This window comes from Terrapene carolina, unplaced genomic scaffold (assembly GCF_002925995.2).
Source record: "Terrapene carolina triunguis isolate 2854851 unplaced genomic scaffold, T_m_triunguis-2.0 Scaffold234, whole genome shotgun sequence".
NCBI classification, from domain to species: Eukaryota; Metazoa; Chordata; order Testudines; family Emydidae; genus Terrapene; species Terrapene triunguis.
In genome coordinates this window covers 11,577,173-11,599,868 of record NW_020664585.1, presented here as the reverse complement: position 1 = coordinate 11,599,868, position 22,696 = coordinate 11,577,173, and the positions used below count along the sequence as shown (strand labels likewise).

Here is a 22,696-nt window from a genome sequence, read left to right as displayed (position 1 = left end):
AATTAGCTGCAGGTTTCTGAAAGGAGATCGTTATTCTATTAAAAGTATGAGAGAAATTCCAAAAATAAAAAATGTGCCCTTTGCCAGTATGGAGATGGCTGCAAGTAGGACTGGTTGCAATAAATCTTTTGTATAGTTCCCTGCGGTCAATGTGCTTAAGCTGTTGTGCTATAAAATTAAAGTGGTGCAGAGAGAATGAATCAAGTTGGACCAAGGAACATACCAAAAAACCCTCTGACAATGTCTTTTTGGAACTCATCCTCCTCTGTGGTACAGTGGATGATTCTCAGTGGCATGTAACAGGGGGAAGCAGGCACTTCAAGATCAAAACACCACATTTCAAACTCCTAGCGCAATTGGAGGGGAGCTGCCGACCTCACACGTGACCAGGACTTGAAAATAAGAGCATGGACTCGTTGTATTAAAAAGAGAGGAGAGGAAGGCTGAGAAATCTGATTGTGGCAGCAGTGCCCCAAATTTTTTGCTGTGGTTTTGCTACAGCTGCTGCTGCTTCAGAGATAATTAGCCCCAGCTTGCGATTTCCTGCTTTCTTACTTGTGGTTCCAGAGGAGTAGTATGACTGGTGAAGGAAAACATAGGGTAACATTTTATATTCCACGTTTACCAATCCTCCTTGCAGCCTTGGGTAGCATGTTTTTTAAAAGCATATTTCACAAGCCTGTAGAGCTTGATCCTGGGAATACTAAGTACTCCTAATGTCACTAGGAGTTCAGGCTGCTTAGCATCTTGCAGGATCGGGTCTCTTATTCCTTTAGCGGTATGGTGTATTTTATCTTTTATTGGCATCATTTTTATAATCAGAAAAAAAATGTTCAAAGTGTCTCCAGAATTTTCTTCTTTTTTCCTTAATGTGTCTCCTGCATTTTTTAGAAAGTTTAAGGATTGTGTTTGTGACTTAGAATATGGGCTGTGGAACAAGAAACCCCAATTCTAATTCTACTCTGCCACTGATATACCATCTAGCACTGGGCAAGACACTTACCCGACATTGTTACCTGATCTGCAGAATGGAGATGGTAGGACTTGCTGTTCTCTGGCAGTGAAAAGATCTTAAATTGGGTATATATTTTCACTTAGGGCTGGTCTACACTGGGGGGGATCGATCTAAGATACGCAACTTCAGCTACGAGAATAACATAGCTGAAGTCGACGTATCTTAGATCGATTTACCTCGGGTCCTCACGGCGCAAGATCGACGGCCGCGGCTCCCCCGTCGACTCCGCCTCTCACTCTGGTGAAGTTCCAGAGTCGACAGGGAGCGCGTTCGGGGATTGATTTATCACGTCTAGATGAGATGCGATAAATCGATCCCCGATAGATCGATCCGGCGGGTAGTGAAGACATACCCTTAGGTTAAGGCCCTTTGCACATCCTCAGTGATGTAAAAGTGCCTTATTGTAAATGAGGATTAGGACCAGTCGTGCGTACCTATCTCCCTACAGGGTATTGAGCATTAATTAGTTAAAACTTTTTAATGCAAGTGCTAAGCTAAATATTATTATTGCCAATAAATAGACGGTATTTACAAGCAGGCTTGTGTATTTTTTCATGCCAACATGAAAAATAATCTTAGCATGTGTGTGAAACTACTAGAACACATAGTCATCTCATATAGTAACCTTTTCTCTTTTCCAACTGGTTGGTAAAAATTGGGAGATGATTCATGTTTATTTGCTCCTTAGCTCTGATCTTGAAATTAAAATGTCTTCACATTCCCTATAATTGTCCATTAGAAGTTTTTCGGGACTTTTAATCCACTGAACAGGTACAGAATGGGAAGTGGCAATGGATGCTTGCTCTATGCTACCCTTTGTCAGCCCCTCTCTGGAGGGGCCATTAATAGGGGTCAGATGGTTGTTCACACCCTGTGACCCATTCAGCATGTGATGCCTCTGCCGTGACTGCTAACCAGGTTGCCACTTTGTACCAATTGTTGTTTTTTTATTTACGGGTAGGTAACGAAAGCCCCTCTGGAAGTCGTTGTGTGATTTCGGAGTTTATACGACCCCTGCAGATATCTGGTGACAAACCAGAACAGTTGTCCGTCAAACCTACTTTTCTGTCCAGGTCAAGATCCGGCAGCCCAAGATGCAGATTTGATTCAGACGTGAGTCTTTTTAAGTTGGTGACATTGGGAATGTGTTTCATCGGCCAGAGCCTTCCTTCTTCACTGGGACAGGTGTGCTACACCTCAGTGTTTAACTGCACTTCCAAAGAGTCAAAGGCTGGGATTTTCCAAAGCACCCAAGTGATTTGGGAGCATAAATAATGGGATTATTGTGCATCTAAATCACATGGGGGGTTTGAAAATCCCACCTAGGAAACCTGACTGTCTTGCATTCTTGTCGTTTATTTAGTCCTTGTGAAATGTGTCACATTTTTGTCAGTCTTTTTTGTGCCCATTAGTGTGCTAGATTGACATAAATCCTCTATTCACAGGACAGATAATGCATCTGTAAGAGCACTATTCCACCCGATGCCCTGCCAATGTGCCTCAGCTCTGTTCTAGAAAGGCAACTTCTAGGTGTGAGAAGTGAATCATTCTCTTTGACCTGTTCTTTGCTTGGTTTTCATGATGTGGAAATCCACTCATGAGTAACTGGAATGATATCGCCACCTGGACCAGTTTCTAGGGTACCATTCTTAGCTGAATTTGAACCTGTAAACTGGAGAATCCCCTCAGCCATTCAGCTTCCTAACATATCTGCATTTATTTGCAGTTTTGGAAAAATTCAGCAGAGATATTCACAATATTTTATTATTGCTAATCTTTGCACATCTCAGGGCTAGCAGGAGGAAATCCACTGAAACACCATTCAAGTTCTTCAGTGTACTTGATTATGACTCCTTTTCCTTCATCTCATCATGTGCACAGTCTCAACACCCACATACAAAACTCCTATAGACTTGAATAAGGATGAAACCCAAACGCCTCTTGTAGAAATGTTATAGGGTTCTATAAAAATGCTCTTAAATCCCAATCAAATTTAATAGAGATTAAGGTCCTATCTATAGGTTTCCTTAATCAGGCTATAGAATTCTATCAGTGGGATCTCATTATCTATTAAAAACATATATGGGATGATTTTTTTAAAAAATCTATAAAAAAAAATCCATTAAATTCTGTAAGACTGTTCCATGAGGGCAAACAGAACTAGAAAACAATGAGGGTTGGAATGATATTTTATTGGATACAGTCCTGATTTTTCCCTTTGTCAAACATTTAAAAAGTAAATAGCCTGAAATTGTGTTCAGCTGCTGTGGCTATAACATAGGGATTGCTGCTGCACCCCAGGAAGTTGATTGCATCAAAATGCTTGTGGACATCACTAAAAATCAAAGTGTAATACAGGATATTCTACAAAAGAATTAGAGTCCTACTAGCTTCTACTAATATGCTACTCAATAGCCACATCTCGGGGTCTGTTGACTAAGAAACACATACAGATAAACTCTTAATGCCATTATTGGGAGGTGTGAGCATCCACTGCTTCATGAATAGACTGCATCAAGAGCAGTGAAGCCAAAAAAGGCAGCATAGCAACCAAATTTAAGGAAGCAGAACTAACAGCACAGAACAGAACAAGTGCATGTCAAATTTAATCCCTTCTTCTATTATTTTTCAGTTGTCTCTCACTGAGAATGTCAAGCAGTTTTTACCTGAATTGCTCATTATTTGCCTTGCTGAGTGTAATTATGTGGTGCCTACATACCTCTCACATACACACGGAAGTTTAGTTACAGACCAAGGTACCATATCCACTATCCAAGGAGAAAAGTATATAAATTACACCTTAAGGAAATCAGCCTTTGAAATATAAAATCTGAGAGTGGTACTTGCTGTTGTAATTTCTGACATCAAAAGGGAGCACAGTCCATTCCACAAAGACATCCCCACAACTTTCAGGATTGTTAGTAAGAATACTGGCTCTGCTCCTAGCGTAATCATTATGGGCTCAGTTGTGAGCCCAGCTGCACACATCTATGCAGGGAGTCAGGGGACACAAGGAGCCTCCATACACCACTATACAGGCTATGCACATCACCAGTGCCAACGGCTACTCCCATTCCCATATGGTGGGCGACGAGTAGGCAGGCAAGCATGGGGAGTGTCCAGAGTCTTGGTTGTGCCCACCAAGAGAGCAGCCCAGTTACTTGCACCAGCCTTTTTGCTGGAGCACATTGCTTCATAACTGGAACTAGGGGGCAGCAGGAAGTAAAGCAGGGGTAGGCAACCTATGGCACGCGTGCCAAAGGCGGCACGCAAGCTGATTTTCAGTGGCACTCACACTGCCCGGATCCTGGCCACCGGTCCGGGGGGCTCGGCATTTTAATTTAATTTTAAATGAAGCCTCTTAAACATTTTAAAAACCTTATTTACTTTACATACAACAATAGTTTAGTTATATATTATAGACTTGTAGAAAGAGACCTTCTAAAAACGTTTAGCATGGCATGCGAATCCTTAAATTAGAGTGAATAAATGAAGACTCGGCACACCACTTCTGAAAGGTTGCCGACCCCTGAACTAGAGTGTGACTCCGAATCACAGTCTGGTGCCTGCCCATCTCCTGGATTATAGAGTTCCCATCCAGCCCTATGAAAGCTTCCCTGCTTGACTCCACAGCCTAACATGGTACTTCTGTTTTAAGGAGAAGTTGCTATCTCAGTTCTCCTAGAGGTGTCTAGCAAATCGTAGAACAGAGGACAGTGAGAAATGTATCCCTCCTTTACGAACTCGGCCCAGCATCAAGCAGGAGAGACAGAGTTTTTATTATTTCAGTACACTGAATATCAAGAATGTGTCTGATGCAGATCCAAAATACATGGGACCTGTTTATGTGGACTCAGCGATACAGTTTAATCACTAGGCTTTCTACTCATTAATTCATGGTGGAGTCAAAATTATGGCTTTGCTATATTGTGCTGCATTAAGCATCATGGTGAATTCAGAGCTAATATGTTTTTCCACTGGGTTAGTGCAGCGGATGGAATTCAGCAGATGGGGATTGGTTTGGGAGAGTTTTATTTGGTGTGATTCTTCAGCTAATACTGGTCACAATTTAAAAAAAATCAACGTTTGCCTACAGTTACAAATCAATGGTATCTAAGGTACCACAGTTATTTCCTATTCTAACTATAGGGTATCATTATGAGCTAACTGTGTAAATGTTGACATTTTAATGGCAGCTAACGCTGTACACAACGCTAGGTGAATCATTTACCGTAAGTCATCCTGGGGCTAACTTGCTGAAGTTTTAATTAAAATAAAACAGCACACTTTGGATAAATTACTATTCATTATTAGTATACATATTTCTAAATAAAAATGAATTGCTGAAAACCTATATCCGACTCTGTTTCATGTCATCTGAAGCGTTTTGTATGTGTTGCATGTATACCTCTACCCCGATATAACGCAACCTGATATAACACGAATTCTGATATAATGCGGTAAAGCAGCGCTCCGGGGGGGGCGGGGCTGCGCACTCCGGCGGTTCAAAGCAAGTTCAATATAACGCGGTTTCACCTATAACGCGGTACGATTTTTTGGCTCCCGAGGACAGCGTTATATCAGGGTAGAGGTGTACTCAGGCTAGTTTATATATCCCATCAGGATAACAATGGGTGCAACAGTATAAATCCTATTGTCTTTATTTCTTTACAGATGGATAATGAACGGAATTCCAATACCTCAAAGCAAAGATATTCTGGGAAAGTCCATCTTTGCATCGCCCGTTATAGGTAACATAAGCAGCTGGGGGAAAAAATATAATTCCAAAATTGTGGGTTTTTTCACTTTTTTTTTTTTTTGCAGATGTAATTAATGTCCAGACCCCAGTCCTGTTCATACACAACTCTAAGTAAAGGGGCGATTCATTGTTGGGTTCAGGGAAATGGACGGAATCCTAACCACACCCTACTTCCACAGCCTGGGCAAATACTGTGCCCCAACCTCCATGCAAATGGGTTTGGCTGCTAAATTTGCATCCGCAAAGGCCCCTCCCATATTCATCCCCAAACAACTTCATGATTACAGTGGATGGCGCTCCCCTATGCAAATACAAAGCACAGCTGCGTGGTTCACAGAGCGTGCAGGCTTTCTTGTGCAGGCTTTCCACATCCTACCCCCACCCTCTTGCACAGTGGAACCATGCCACTTTTTTCATTGCCTTTTGGGTTGTACATGCCTACAGACAGATGGGAGCAGGGTTTGCACCCAGGTCATTCTCTGGCCAGCTGGCCTGGGCAAAGGAGGTCAGGGAAGAGCAAACAACATTTGTCAGAAGGGATCCTGCTAATCAGTGTCTTTCTCAGTGTATAAAAAGCTTTAAATCAGCAAAGGGTAGTCTCAGAATGTAAATGATAATATTCTACATTAATTCGGGCTCTGTGTCTGACCATTACAGAAAGGTTTTCAATAGAGACACAAGCCTAATCTTTTAGAAGTGCTTTCTCTGCGCCAGCTTCCTTCCTTCCTGAGAGGAGCAGTGACTGCAAATCAGAGTGTACGCCTGGAATCTTCAGGGCCAGCAGTGCACCTGCACACGGGCTCTCTAGATGGCAAGGGAGCTCTTGTGAAAGTGTGGCTTGTCTGCTGACTGATCTGGGTGTGTTGAGCCCGCTGGCACTCAGTTACTCCTGGGGGAATTCTGTGTGTGCGCAGAATTCATCTCCTCTGCAGATTTCTTTGCTTCCCCAAAGAAAAGTGACTTTCTGACAGGGCAGCAAAGGGAAGCCACAAGAGTGGTCATGCACCACTCCCCAGCAACATGGGTGCCTTGTTTCAGGCACTCGGAGCAGCCAGTGGAGTGGTAAATCACTGGGAAGGAGGACGCCCTGGCCTGTGGCTCCTACCCTGTGCCAGGCTCACCTACTAGTCCTGGCTGGGCTGGGAAGGATGCAACTTACTCTTCCCCTGCAAGGAGTGGCCAGCAGGCCTGTGGACAGCAATTCCAGGGCCAGGGCCATCCCTGGGGGGCGGGGCCCAGGGCGGAAGTGACAAATGCATCACTTCCGGGACTGACCGCGCTGGCCCACGGGGCCCCCTAAAGCGCAGGGGCCAGAGCGGTCGCGCATGCCTAGGAGCCCTGCGGCTTGCCGGGGCGATTTAAAAGGCCCCAGGGTTCCTGGCTGCTGCTACCGTGGAAGCGGTGGTGGCTGAGGGCCCCCGGGCCCTTTTAAAATCATCCAGGCCCCTGGGCAACTGCCCCCTTTGACCCCCCCATCGGCGGGCCTGCTGCCCAGGGCTAGCTCACACCCACCCCCAAAAACCTGTCTGGCTGCAGGAAGTGCCGCACCCCTCCCTCGCCCGCTTCCTCAGCCGTGCGGGGAGGGGTCACTATACGGGGAGCTGCTCCCCCATCCACCCAACCCCCTGGCATCCAGATCCACCTCATACTCAGATTGTCCCACCAAATCTCACCCCCTGCACCCAGAACCCCCCACACTGACACCCCTGAACCCACATCCCGACAAGCCTCACCCTCTGCATCTGGAGCCCCCCTGCACCCAGACCTCCCCACCAAACCCCACATCTCTGCATCTGGATCCCACCCTGCACCCAGACCGCCCCCCACACTCGAACCCCCATCCCAACAAGCCCCACCCCACCTGCACCTGGACCACCCTGAGTAGCCCCCCACACCCACATTCTCCACCAAGCAAGCACCCCGACCTGCACCCCACCAAGTCAGCACTTGGACCCCCCTGCTGAGCCCCACCACCTTCCCCTAGACCCCCCTACAGAGTCTCATGGTGTCTGCACCCAGAACCACCCCCCAATGAGCCCTTGTTCATCCAGATCTCCCTCGCACCTGGACCCCCCATCAAGCCACCCGCACCCAGATTGCCCCACACATTACCCTGTCACCCCACATCTGGTTCTCCGTACACTAAGCCCCTCCATACTTGGATCCTGCTGGGCTGAGCCTGTCTGCCTAAATCTGGTGTGATTGGTATGGAGGGGCAGGGCCCCAGGGTGTTTCTGGGACAGCCCTGGTCCTTGCTCTGTGTCGGGGTCAGGTGCCACTTTACTGCCGAGTCCATGTCCGGGGGTGGGGGATGCAGGGTGATCTCCTACCTCTGTGCAGTCAGCGGCCTGTGCTCCCCCCCGGCCATGCTGGAGCCTCCACATTTATTTATTGACAAATAAAATTTGCAGAATTTTAAAATATTGGGTGCAAAATTTTAAATTTTTTGGTGCAGAATGCCATCGGGCGTGCCACTCCCTGATACTGCAAATCTCAGTAAGCAAAGTGTTTTAATACTAAATTTAAGTCTAAATTTCCCCAGAATTAACCTGACTAACAAAGAGGAAGATTCATGCCAGGCTCAGTTCCATTGCAGTGTATTATTCAGTGCACTGCAGAGTTTAGGTGATAGTGCAGGGCCCAGAGGAAGGCAGAGCCCATGCTGAGCTCAAATTAAACTCACTTTCTCTAGAGGAACATGATTTTATTTCTGCAACAAGTACTCTAAAGCTCACCCAACTGAAGAAAGTTCCTAAACAAACCAGCATGAAACTAAAAGATTATTAATTGATTAATTAAATGCCTTATATATCAACTTGAAGTGGCTGCAGTCACACTTGAAGAGCCGGTAGAAAAAGAACAGATGAAGATTGCTTTCTTTGTAGGCTTTAAAAAACAAACACACCCAAACCTGTTATTGTAGGCAACACTGCACTTTCCATTTATGCTAGGTTTAAAAGAATGCACTTTCCATTGGCTTTTAACATCGGAGCAAGTCTAACATGGCATGATCAACATCTCCAGAACATTTACTTTCAGCGTGGACAATATTTTTTTAAAAAAAGGAAAAGGAACAAACCAGAAAATTGTATTTGTTGTAAATGCCACCAAAAAAAAGGGGGGTGGGGTGGGGTGGGGGAGGACAACATCTCCCAGTGCTAGAGAGGCAGCACGGTGCTGTGGTTAGAGCAGAGGAACTGGGAATCAGGAGACCTAGAACCTGATCGTGGTTCTGACACCTCCTCACTGTGTGACTTTAGGCAGGCCCAGAATCCCTTTGGCCCTCACTTTCCTTATATGTATAAATGTGGGTGATGATACTTGCCTACCTCATCAGAGAGGGATTGAAAGGACGCTTCCATCAATGCATGTGAAATGCTTTCCTGGTGAATTTCAACTCCTATGTGGAGTATTCTTATTATGATACAACTTTCTGGGCCTGTTAGTTGCTTCTCATTGATGATGTTTTTATTATAGATCAAATATTATTCTAGTTGCATTAAATGATGCACTCCAGCTTATTTACAATGCACAGAGACTATTTCAAGGCAATTAAACACACCCGTGTACTTAAATGAAGCAAAACTTAATAACTTAACAGCTGCGAAAGTATAATCAGGGTATGCTTCCCAGGCAATTTCAGTCCGCAAGTAAACTCGTGTCTGTAGTTTGCTACAAGCACATCAAAATGTCTTCATTTCAAGAGCCAGGAGTCAGTGTGGTGCCCATGGAAATATGCCTTTTTTTATTGCCTATGCCATTTTCCTGTGAGCAAAGCTCAAGTAATGTTTATATTGCATTGGCAATGTTGGCTACAAAATAAGAGGGGTTTGCCGGGGCGGGGAGGGGGAGAGAGGAAATCTTGTACATTTAAATTGGCTCACAAACCCATCAGAGTAGCACCATAGATGGTCAGAGTTTTCATTAAACGTTAATGAGGTGAGAGTAATTAAATACAATTATTGGCATGAGAGTTTGTGTAAAATAAACAATAAATAGCATAAAGTAACTAGGGATACCATACGCCCGTATTTTCACGGACATGTCTGGCTTTTTAGTTCTTAAATTGCTATCCGGGAGGAATTTTTAAATATCTAAAAATGTCCGGGAAAATACCGGTATGGTAACCCTAGCATGGGAGCTGCCAGAGCCGTGGAGTGGGGCTTGCAGGTGCCGGCAGCGCGCAGAGAGCCCTCCGCACCCTCCCCAACCCGACCTGACGAGCCAGAGGGACCTGCTGGGGGGCGAGGTAGGGAGTCCCGGTGGTGCTTACCTGGGGAGACTCCCGGGAAGCATCCAGCAGGTCCCTCTGGCTCCTAGGGTCGGGTGAGGGGGGGGAGGGGAGTCACAGAGGCGGAGGGGGTCTCTGCGTGCTGCACCAGCTCCCTTCTGCCCAATCAGAGCTGTGGGGCCGGGGCTTGCAGGCACCAGCAGCGGGCAGAGATCCCTCCGCCCCCCCGCCAACCCGACCCTAGGAGCCAGAGGGACCTGCTGGATGCTTCCTGGGAGCCTCCCCAGGTAAGCACCGCCGGGACTCCTCACCTCGCCCCCCAGGAGGTCCCTCTGGCTCGTCAGGTCAGGTCGAGGTGGGGGGGCTGAGGGTTCTCTGTGCGCTGCCGATGCCTGCAAGCCCTGCTCCACGGCTCCAGCAGCTCCAATTGGTGCTTTTCCCGGCCAATGGGAGCCATGGAACTCGCGCTTGTGGCAGGCGCCGCACATGGAGACCCCTCGGCTGCCCCTGATCCTAGGAGCTGAGGGACCTGCGGCAGGAGGAGTGAGTAGGCGAGCGGGGTGGGGTGAAGAGGCGAGTGGTGAGCTAGCAGCAGGTGGCGGAGGGGTGAGTAGGTGGGTGGTGGTGAAGAAGCGAGCGGCGAGGGAGGCAATGGCTGGTTGGCTGGCGGGCGGGCGGGTGAGGAGGCAAGTGGCAGGTGGGGAGGTGAAGAGGCGAGCGGCGAGGGAGCCAGTGGCTGGCGGGCAGGCGGGCGGGTGAGGAGGGTGAAGAGGGCGAGCGGCGGGGGGCGGTGAAGATGCGAGCAGTGAGAGAGCCAGCAGCGGGCAGGAGGGTGAGGAGGCAAGTGGCAAGGGAGCCAGTGGCTGGCTGGTGGGCGGGCGGGTGAGGCAAGTGGCGAGGGAGCCAGTGGCGGGCTGGCTGATGGGCGGGCGGGCGAGGAGGCAAGTGGTGGGTGGGGAGGGTGAAGGGGCGAGCGGCGAGCCAGCGGCGGGCGGGGGGCGGTGAAGAGGCGAGCAGCAAGGGAGCCAGCAGTGAGGGAGGAGGGTGAGGAGGCGGGCGGCGAGCGGGGGTGAAGAGGCCAGCGGCAAGGGAGCCAGTGGCAGGCGGGCGGGTGGGCGGGGGTGAGGAGGCAAGCGGTGAGCCAGTGGCAGGCGGGGTTTCTCGGGGCGGGCATGGGGGTTTCTGGCAGGGGAGTGAGGAGGTGAGTGGCAGGTGGGAGGAGGCGAGCGGTGGGTGGGGGACTGAGGAGGGACGCAGCAAGCTAGCGGCAGTCCAGGGGGTTAGGAGGGGTGCAATGGCGGGGCCAAGCGGGGAGGGGGCGGGACCTGGGGCAGAGCGGGGGTGGACTGTGGGCGGGGCCCGTGGAGTGTCCTCTTTTTTGAATGTTCAAATATGGTAACCCTAAAAGTAACTATGTGTGTATGCGCAAAACAGACAGAGACAGACACGTGCACACCAAAGCAGCTTGTTCGGACTGACTCTTGGGTTATGTCATCAGAGAGCAATTGCTGCTTTGAAGAGAACACACACACACACACTGAGCTTTTGCAGGCTAAGGATAACTGTGTTGCTGTGGCTACAGCCTTCAGCATATAGGCTGTCACTCTGGTTTTATTGCTTGAATTTGTTTTAAACAGATTTTCATTTTTACCTTGTTCCCTTAAGACTGTCTGGGCAATCATTCCACCATCAGGCTGCCATGAATGTTAATAAGCTGTTTATGGGAAGGCAGCACTTGAAACAGTGGACAAGAAGCTTTCTGTTTCCCTTTTGTTGTCATACTCTGCAACATGGAGGGAGGGGGTTGTAAAATCCTTTTCTCCAATATGCTGGTTATGTTCCCCATTTGGACATGAACTTATGCTGTGCTCTGCTGCTACAGGGTATAGCTCCCCTTCTAAAAGGCTTTGTTTTGCAGCACCATCTCGTTTTCTCCATGAGCAATAACGTTACCCTAACAAATCGATGGCTATTTTGGAGTTGGTAGTGATAGTGCTAAACACAGAAATTCATGGTATCGTCGAGGATTGAGTTCAGCTCCTCCTGCTGCAAAAGCAGAGCAGGGCTGGAAGGGGGTGGGGACAGGGAAATGATTTTTATCATTTTATTTATGCACATAGGTGCATACTGGGGGGTGGGGTTTGAGGCCTGATGCAAAGCCCCCTTTGAACGATATCTGTTGACTTCAGTAGGCTTTGTATTGGACCCTTAATGTTCCCTTAATCCTGAAGTTCTGATGGATGCAAAGGTATAAACTGTTTGCTGGCCTACTAAGAGCACAAGAATTTCAAGGAATTATTACAAGCATGATTATCCATTCATTATTCAGCAGGACTTGCCAATTCATAATCTAGTGCAAATATCTGATAAATGCTTTATGCCTTCTAAAAGCTTTTCTCTGAATGTGAGTCTGACTTTGCTATAATTGATTGCTTTATGGAGAAGAGTAATTTATGAAAATTAGCAGATCCTGATAGAGATGATTTAGGAAAAGACCCATATAAGGTTTTGTATAGTTGTTTTAAAATTCAGTAAAGACATAGGCTGGGATATTCAAAGGAGCCTAAAAGGGTTAGTTAGGTAAATTATTTGGAAAGAGATAAACAGTGAGGAGGCAAAGTTTACAGATGATACAAAACTACTCAAGGTAGTTAAGTCCAAAGCAGACTGCGAAGAGTTACGAAAGGATCTCACAAAACTGGGTGACTGGGCAACATACTGGAAGATGAAATTCAGTGTTGATAAATGCAGAGTAATGCAAATTGGAAAACATAATCCCAACTATACATACAAAATGATGGGGTCTAAATTAGCTGTTACTGCTCAAGAAAGAGATTGTGGAGAGTTCTCTGAAAACGTCTGCTCAATGTGCAACAGCAGTCATACAAGCTGGACAGAATGTTAGGAACCATTGGGAAAGCAATAGATAAGAGAATAAATATCATAATGCCACTATATAAATCCATGCTATGCCCACAGCTTTAATACTGTGTGCAGGTCTGGTCAGCCCATCTCAAAAAAGATATATTAAAATTAGAAAAAGTACAGAGAAGGACAACAAAATTGATTAGGGGTCTGGAACAGCTTCCATAGGAGGAGAGATTTAAAAAACTGGGACTGGACTATTCATCTTAGAAAAGAGCCTAAGGGGAAATATAATAGAGGTCTATAAAATCATGAGTGCTGTGGAGAAAGTGAATAAGGAAATGTTATTTTCCCCTTCACATAACACAAGAACCAGGGATCACCTGATGAAATTAATAGGCAGCAGGTTTAACACAAACAAAAGGAAGTACTTCTACACACAACACACAGTCAACCTGTGGAACTCATTGCCAGATGTTGTGAAGGCCAAAAGTATAACTGGGTTCAAAAAAGAGTTAGATAAGTTAGATAAGTTCATGGTGGATGGGTCCATCAATGGATCCCCATTGCTCTGGGTGTCCTTAGCCTCTGACTGCCAGATGCTGGGACTGGACGACTGGATGGATCACTCGATAATTGCCCTGTTCTGTTCATTACTTCTGAAGCATCTGGCGTTGGCCACTGTCAGAAGACAGGACACTGGCTGAGATGGACCATTGGTCTGACCCAGTGTGGCCATTCTTATGTAAGCCCTATGGGGTAGAGGCCCTCTTTTTGTTCTGTGTATTCCTAGCACAGTGGGGTCCTGCTCCATGGCCAAGGCTCCTCAGTGCTATAGTAATACAAATAATAAATGACAACAATAATAATGTAATATAAAGGTGACTCCATTCCCCTAGGCTCCCTGCTAAAATATGTGTTTCAAAGGGTGAAGCAAGAAGATGGGACTCTAAAGCTACTCTCATGTGCAGCCTTTAGAACTACATTCTGCTGTACAATTATTAGTCAGTGGTGTGTGGGTTGTAACTCACTAAATACACTCATTGCCTGAATGAAGTTTCCATCTGTGCTTCACTGCAGTTACAACCCGTTTGATGGACCAAATGAAAATCCAGAAGCAGAGCTCCCCCTTACAGCAGGAAAATACCTCTATGTGTATGGAGACATGGATGAAGATGGCTTCTATGAAGGTTTTGTTTATTTATGTCTTCTTATTAGTTTATGTTGATTTGAAACAATTTAACTCCCATACCGAGTTATCTATGACCAAAATCAATTGATAAAGTCCCCCTATCATCATCCCTTTAATTAAGAGAATTACGCACCAGCAAAGCAGCTCCTTCCACTAATTTATGAGATTCCCTGAACCATCACCATTTCCCATTTGGCAAGATTTGTGCTGACAAGAAAGCTTAATGAGATTTCAGTTTTTGCCTCAAAGATCCTCGACTCTCCTCAAGCTGTGAATATTTGATTCCTCTAATCTATGTAGAATTTCCTCTGGCTAGACACTGATACAAAGCAATATTGGAACGAGGTGGCAAGTAGTGGTTTGTTACAAGTAGATTAACGACTCCGTGAATACTGTTTACTTTTCATTCACTTTCATTCTGAAGTTGCTCCCTGCGACATCAACATCATATCTTATCTTTTCCACAGGTGGCTGCTCTTCATTTAAGCTGATGTAGTCTTGAGCAGTGTGTCAGATATCAAACATCATTAGCACTCAATGGCTTTTCTGAATTGACAACTTAAGCAATACGATAAAGGTTCTTGTGACCCAGTCTCGCAGAGCAGTGCAGTGCATGCATAACTTGGTTCAGATAAGTAGCCTCGTTGGGTATGTCTACACTGTAATTCCAGGTTTAGTAGAACTCAAGTTAGCAGACTCTGGGTTTGTTAACCTACAGTTTGAGCATCTACACTTATTTGTAACTCCAGTTAGAAATGGTTGAGCTCTTGGTCCTATCCTGGGGCTCCAACATCTACACTGTATGATGCAGGCCCGAGTCCAACAACCCACATCCCAGACTTCCTAGTGCCCTCCCAAAATGTGGCTGCTCTAACCCTTTGTTTGTGGTGCCGTGTGGGAAAACTTGACTGTCCACCAACTTGACTGTCCAGAGGACAACGAAAGTCAGCCCGTAGGATTGTGGGATACTTTTGTTGGACTCCGAGATCATGAGAACAGTGGGGCTGCGTCTACACCGCAAAGCAATAGGGTTTGAACTCTGAGTCCTGGCTTGACTCGGGCTCAGACCCACCACTCCCATGGGATCCAGGGTTTGAGCCCTGTGTTAGTGTGATTTGTGTGTAGACAGAAAGGAGGTTAGGCTTGAGCCTTAGTTTGAACCCTCGGCTTACATTGCAATGTAGACATACTCATTGACTACAGTGGGACTGCATATGAGGAAAATTACATACATGATTAAGTGTCCTGCAGAACTGGGGCCTTGGTTTCTTTTATTTTTGCTTCCCATGGCAAGGTATGTACGAGACAACACATGTTGACCCACTTTTTAACTTGCTTCCCTAATACCTACATTTAAGGCTGGGCAGGTGTTTCATGAAGATTAACAATGATAAACCAGTTGATAAGTAATTTCATTGTCTAAATGTATCAACTTTATTTGTACCAATATTAGCTAGTGACAAAACAGTTTATTTGGTGGCCTAAATGAAAACTATAGACTTTTGCTAATACATATTTTGAACTCAGAAAGACCCACCAATGTGCAGTATTTCACTAATAAAATCCAATTAGTAATTGCTGAGACATGCGCGTATACAAATATGACTACACATGCAATCAGGTGTCCCCATTGAAATGAGTCCTTGTGGTCAAGGCACTGGACTGGGATTCAGGAGACCTAGGTTCAATTTCTGGCTCTGCCACAGACTCCCTGGATGACTCAGGGTATGTCACTTAGTCTCTTGGTGCCTTACTTACTCACCTCTAAAATAGGGATGATGATACAGCCTTTGTCTGTCTTGTCTATTTGGACTTTTAGCTCTTTTGGACAAGGATCGTTTCTTATTGTGTAATTCTACAATGCCTAGAGCCACGTGGCCCTGATCTCAGCTGAGGTCTCTCAGTGCTACTGAAAGACATAATAATAATACATTCAAAGCAACTTCACAATATGAGAGATCAAATAATCCTGTTCATGTTGCTTGAATCCTGGGTTGTGTTGTATGCCTGAGATTCTCTTGGACTTAGTGAAAGTGATTAGCACGTGGTTTAATTGTGTAACAGTAATGGGGTCTTTGTAATATGAAGGACACTGCTATTGAACCTTTGATGGAAGGTGGGGAGAGGCTACCTGCTTTAGTGTGCAGATTCCAGACTGATTGTATTTGGGGAATGGATATTAACAGTATTCTACTGTGTTTTATAACCACTTGGATCTGTCAGCTGGATCAGTAACTCAGCAGAACAAAACAGTTACAAGCACTGAGGTCTTTTTCTTAAAGAATAATGTCTGTAGCAACAGAGCAAAAGCAGAAAGTAAAAAAAGCATGAACAGAAAACGACCCACCTTTGGAGTTCAACCTAGTCCTTTGATCCCTGTCTGAGAAAGCAGACTTTCCCAATCAGCCTCTTAAGGCACTTTTTCTGAACCTCTCTGCCAGGGACGGAGGACATCTGAGCTGCAGTTAACCCGTTAAAAGAACAGGAGTACTTGTGGCACCTTAGAGACTAACAAATTTATTTGAGCATAAGCTTTCATGGGCTACAGCCCACTTTATCAGATTCATAGAATGAACATATAGTAAAAAGATATATATATGCATACAGAGAACATGGAAAAGTGGAAGTAGCCATACCAACTAGGTATGTTCACCAGGGACCTATCAGTGTCTTGCAACCCCTTACAGTGACCTGCAATGCAAAATATGGCTGCTTATACCTTTAAGCCAGGGCTGCCCAGAGGATTCAGGGGGCCTGGGGTCTTCAGCGGCGGGGGCCCCCCACCGCCGAATTGCCACCGAACACCCGGCGCTTTGGCAGCGGGTCCTGGGGCGGAAGGACCCCCCGCCGCGGGTCTTCAGGGCACTTCGGCGGCGGGTCCCGGAGCGGAAGGACCCCCCGCCGCCGAACTGCCGCCGAAGACTTGGAGCGGAAGAAGCTCTGGGGCCCCCGGAGCGAATGAAGGACCCCGCTCCAGGGGCCCCGAAAAACTCTCGTGGGGGCCCCTGCAGGGCCTGGGGCAAATTGCCCCACTTGCCCCCCCATCTGGGCGGCCCTGCTTTAAACAGGATTTTAATCAATAGCATAAGTTTGATTTAATTCATCTTCACCTAATAAAACTGATCTACAGTATTTCATATTATTTAATGTACTTCTTCAACCCAACACTACCAGAGAAGAGAGTCATCCAGAAGACAGCTTGGCTGGTAGTGTGAGAGGAGTGTTCTTTTGTTAATGATATTTGGGTTGTTCTTTCTCACCAGGTGAACTTCTAGATGGACAAAGAGGACTGGTCCCTTCAAACTTTGTGGATTTTGTTCAAGATAATGAGTCCCGTTTGTCAAGCACCGTAGGCAGCGAGCAGGATCAGAATTTTATCAACCATTCGGGTCATGCTTTGGAAGGAGATAGTCTATTGGAGCTCAATCCGCCGAGTCACATAGAGTCCAGTGTAATCAATGGCACGGGAACTCTTGATATGAATATTGATGAAATTGGAGAAGACATTGTGCCTTATCCTAGAAAAATCACCCTTATTAAACAACTAGCCAAAAGTGTTATTGTGGGCTGGGAGCCACCAGTAGTGCCACCTGGATGGGGAACCATTAACAGCTACAATGTCCTGGTTGACAAAGAAATACGGATGAATGTGTCCTTTGGAAGCAGAACTAAAGCTCTTATAGAAAAACTTAACATTGCTACTTGCACATACCGAATATCAATTCAGAGCATTACGAGCAGGGGTAACTCAGATGAGCTACTGTGCACTTTGTTAGTTGGGAAGGATGTAATTGTAGCACCCTCTCATCTTAAGGTGGACAACATAACCCAGATTTCCGCTGAGCTGTCCTGGCTTCCTACCAATAGTAATTACAGTCATGTGATCTTTCTGAATGAAGAAGAGTTTGACATTGTCAAGTCTGCTAGCTACAAGTACCAGTTTTTTAATTTGAAGCCCAACATGGCCTACAAGGTGAAGGTCTTGGCAAAACCCCATCAGATGCCCTGGCAGCTTCCTCTGGAGCAACGGGAAAAAAAGGAAGCCTTTGTGGAATTTTCTACATTGCCAGCAGGTTTGATATTTTTTTTCCTGTCCCTTAACTTTGCAATTACAATTGCTCTAGAAATACCAGGTGCACCAAGACTAGTCCAAATAAAACTCCTTCACTGTCTAAGTTCTGAATCATCCTCATGCACTAAAATAGTAATGTAAAGCATTCCTTCCCATTGTTGTGTAATTAATTACTAGTATAGACCATGTTCCTGCATTTGGAGCTGCCTGTGTAGATTCAGTTGCAGCAAGGCTGTAGTTTGCCCTTGTTGTTAGAACACTGTGTGTACCGTCACATCTTTCTCAGTCTCAACCTACTGAAAAGTCAGGAGGTTTCTATTAATAATGATCTAAAGTTGGGCTGATTCCATTGAACTTAATGGGTTTAACTGATTTGTGATTTTAGAAAATGAAAATCAGACATTTATTAAGAAAATGCATTTTGCACCTCTTAAGTAACAAACAAGAGCTGAGTGGCTTGCAACAAAGCTCCTGAACCTTGGCGTCTCAGTGTGATAATCACTTTTCTAATGAGATTTCTTTTTGGTACTAAAAATACTTCACTGCCAAGGGTGGTAAATTAGCATAATTGGCGTATGCCAAGTTGCATAATCCTGCAGTTATTTGTGCCATGACTTCTGTGAGGGATTGGAGGAGAAGTAAATACTAACTGATAATAAAGAGATCATCATTTTTAAAAAATGGATAATAACATTTCAACTGTTTTCTGCACCTACAGCTCTGGTTCAGATTGGTACAAAGCTCTTAGTAATTGAAAAATTCTTGTGATATTAGAATTACAGGGGTCTTGTCCATCAACATTTTTCTAGCCCTAAGACCTGATTCTGCAACTCTTACATGAAGTAACACTTGCTCACCTTAGTGGTCCTGCTAATTGAGGTCTAAGGGCCCACACTATTAAAATGTAGTAGACAATGTTTCATTTTATAGAAGCCTAGAAATTAGAGATGGAAAAATCCTTTTAGGGCATTTCTAGTTCATCCCTGTCCAGCTACTACGGCATTGTCCACTCCTGTGTCTAGAGACTGGGGTGTTTCAGGAAGATTCCCCTGCCAGATCATAAATTAGAGACAGCCAAGTTTATCATCATCATTGAACCTGTAAGTACTGTGGTCCCGTATGCTGCATGTTCGGAGCCTGTTCAGAATAACCTCCCTGGGTTTCTAATTGATCTACCTATAGAAATGTGAATAGCTACCGATTTTCGTGCCATTTTCTTTGTTTACAGTTAATAATATTTCTGTGGTGCTTTTCAGCCATAGATCTGAAAGCACTTTACAAAGGTGGGTCAGTATCTTTATTCCCATTGGGAAAATTGAAGCACAGAGATGCTAACTGTTTTCCAAGATCACGCAGCTAGACAGCAGAAGTACAGGGAGTAGAACTCAACTCTCCTGACTCCCGTCTGGGGCCCCGTCCACAGACACAACTTGAATGTTTAAAGCTAATAAATCTGACAGACTTTAAAAAGCCAGGTGTAGTTGGTTGTGGTATTCCATGCTGTGTTTGATTACCAACGTTTGAGCAACGTTATCAAACTTGCCCCAGCAACTGAAGGAGACCAAGGAATGTTTCAGAAATGAAGCTGAAATGATGTAACACAAAACGGTTTGTAAGGACGGTCACAGAATTGATGGTATGTGTGACGTGAGCAGCGGCACGATCCAGAGATCATCACCAACAATATCTGAAAGAATTCAAACACTTTCCCAGTGAGGAACACCACTAATAAAGACAATGGCAACAAATCCACCTGCACTGCAATGCAGTTGCTTTCCTTCATTCATCTACCTACTGGAAGGAGCCATTTGCAAGAAGAGAACTCCTCATCTACTCAGACTTTCAGAGGCTTGCCTGCCTTAGCTGCAGTTCAGAGGAGAGATGGACTACATGTGGCTCATGGTGAGTGAAATTTCAGTCCAATGGCATGTTCTGTTCTATGACTTGATTGGCTGCCTGTTGTGATAAGATTTCAGCAAAGTAACTGGAGTCGATTCTGTCTCTCCCCCCCGCCCCCCTCGTTCAGGCGGTTTATGTAGAAGGAGACATGCAGGATAATAGCGGTGCCCGGTAGGGAGCTAATAGGATTGTAACTCAACTGTTTTGAAAGTGCATTGGTTTATAACTTTGTACAAAAATATCCTCAGCCCAGGCATGAATTGTGTTGTAAGAAATGCCGCTTTAAATCATTTGAGTAGCTTGTAAAGACTAAAAGAAACGATAGCTTGGACTCTTTGGTCACTTCTAAAAACACTGGGCTTGATTTCCCCCCCAACCCTCTTGCGGGGGGTGTATTATGCACACCCCTACGCCCACAGGGACAGCTGTGCTGGAATGTGAATTCACTGCTGTGGGAGGGGAGCTGGCAGTGCTGCCTGTGCCTTGTGTGCGAGGGGAGGGGGACTGGCAGATGTAAACGTGTATATAGGCTCTACTGCACTGCTTTTTAAATTGTGTGGTGCACAGCCAGGGCGGGGGGAGGCTAACAGGCGGTGCAAGGTGGAGCTAAGGGCTGTTCAGGCAGGGCAGGCAGCATGGAGAGTGAACAGTGTCCCCTCCAGTACTCGGTGGGGGTTGGGACAACCCAGCCTTGCCCATCCTAGGTGCTGCTCTTCACCTCTTTCCCTCCCTGACTGCCGGGGGCTCCCTGCTGCTGCCCTGCCATGGTCCGGACACCTGGCCAGCTGCAGCCTCATGTAATTTAAACCCTCCCGAGCCCATGGGAGCGAGTGGCTCTGGGCAGGGGGAATAGAGGGTGCAGAGTCCAGCCCCAGTCCGTTCCATGCTGCTGTGCCATGGGCTTCTTCGGGGATGGAGCCAGCTGGATCCTGCCACCGCCTTGGATGTGAGCTGTCAGCTCCCCTTGTTGGGTCACTTTGTGCCCCATGGAGAAAGGGGGTGCAGCAAAAAAAGCTGGGGAACCTCTGCTCTACAGGAGCCAGCAGAGGCTGCCCAGGTGATGCTCTGAATCAGTACATCTGGGTGCCGTGGCCCCTCACTGGCTGACTATCATAGTGAGTTACATACTATGGACCATATCATGGCATCATACTGGCGTAGGATTTCTGCTTCTAAGGCCTGGTCCACACTACCCCCCCACTTCGGACTAAGGTACGCAAATTCAGCTACGTTAATAACGTAGCTGAATTCGAAGTACCTTAGTCCGAACTTACCGCGGGTCCAGACGCGGCAGGAAGGCTCCCCCGTCGATGCCGCGTACTCCTCTCGCCGAGCTGGAGTACCGGCGTCAACGGCGAGCACTTCCGGGATCGATCCCAGAACATTGATTGCCTGCCGCCGGACCCTCCGGTAAGTGTAGACGTACCCTTTGTGTGTGGCATCATCCAACCCTCCTCTGCGCATGTGCATAAATTCCATTGACATTACTGGTGGTAACACAGACATACACTCCCAAGGGGGAATTGTTACTTCTGTATGTGGTGCATTGCAAGCCCTATTAGTGGAGAAATAGTTTCAGGTTCAACTCTGAATTGTTTTGCTTTGGGAGTTCAAGTCACGCTCTCAGCATTATCTGTATTTCATATGCTGAACATGAACAGCAGAAAGTGCTGCTTAATAGTATAGGTCCAAATCCCGAGGGCCTTCCTTGGCTTTTACTCTCTTACTAAGGCGAATTTCTGTTGAAGTGTAGGAATTTGCCTGAGAGCTGATCTACATTGAAAATTGACAGCGACGTAGCTATGCCTCCCAATCCACACCCCTGAGAGAGACAGCTATACTGACCTAAGCCCTGGTGTAGACAGCGCTAGGTCAACAAAAGAATTCTTCCATTGACCTAGCTACCAACTCTGAGGGAGGTGGATTCACTATAGCAACAGGAGAACCCCTCCCGTTGCTGCAGTGAGAGTCTATACTGAAGCGCTGCAGCAGCGCTGCATCCGTGGTGCTGTAGCGGTTTAAGTGTAGACATACCCTAACTAAGGATGGGGTCCGAATGAAGGATCTGAGGAGATTTAGCCCCACAGATATCCCCATACCATTTTTTCTACAGCAGTAACTGAGTACAGTCCATTTCTTTAGAAATCAGAAGTGTTCCCATTATTTCTCTTTTCATCATAAAGAACAATGAAAGAAGAGAAGGTAGCTTGACCATTCACCCCCAAAACACAGCAAGGAAGAGGACTGTACACATTGAAGAGACCCACTTAGAGACAATTTCCCAGTCCCAAATGCTAGACCAGGGGCCGGCAACCTTTGGGAAGTGGTGTGCCGAGTCTTCATTTATTCACTCTAATTTAAGGTTTCGCGTGCTGGTAATACATTTTAACGTTTTTTAGAAGGTCTCTCTCTATAAGTCTATATTATATAACTAAACTATTGTTGTATGTAAAGTAAACAAGGTTTTCAAAATGTTTAAGAAGCTTCATTTAAAATTAAATTAAAATGCTGATCTTACGCCACCAGCCTGGGGTTCTGTTCACCTAGGCTGGCAGCGGGCTGAGCGGGGCCTGCGGCTGGGACGCCGGCTGACAAGGGGCCGGCAGCCGGGACCCCAGACCTGGGGGGGGGGGTTCAGGGGTCAGGGCAGAGGGCTGGGGGGG

At 46.2% G+C, this 22,696-nt stretch overlaps 1 protein-coding gene across 4 annotated transcripts in view; it reads left to right on the top strand.

Moving 5' to 3' along the window:
* The window catches only part of RIMBP2 (RIMS binding protein 2), a 302,398-nt gene that overhangs the window by 225,521 nt on the left and 54,181 nt on the right, over positions 1-22,696 (top strand). For all 4 annotated transcript variants that reach the window (XM_029912642.1, XM_029912641.1, XM_026656926.1 and 1 more), the window contains 4 exons: positions 1,977-2,128; positions 5,690-5,766; positions 13,951-14,060; positions 17,326-18,135. In XM_029912642.1, coding sequence (XP_029768502.1) covers positions 1,977-2,128; positions 5,690-5,766; positions 13,951-14,060; positions 17,326-18,135 — 1,149 coding nt within the window. The remainder of the gene's footprint in view (positions 1-1,976; positions 2,129-5,689; positions 5,767-13,950; positions 14,061-17,325; positions 18,136-22,696) is intronic.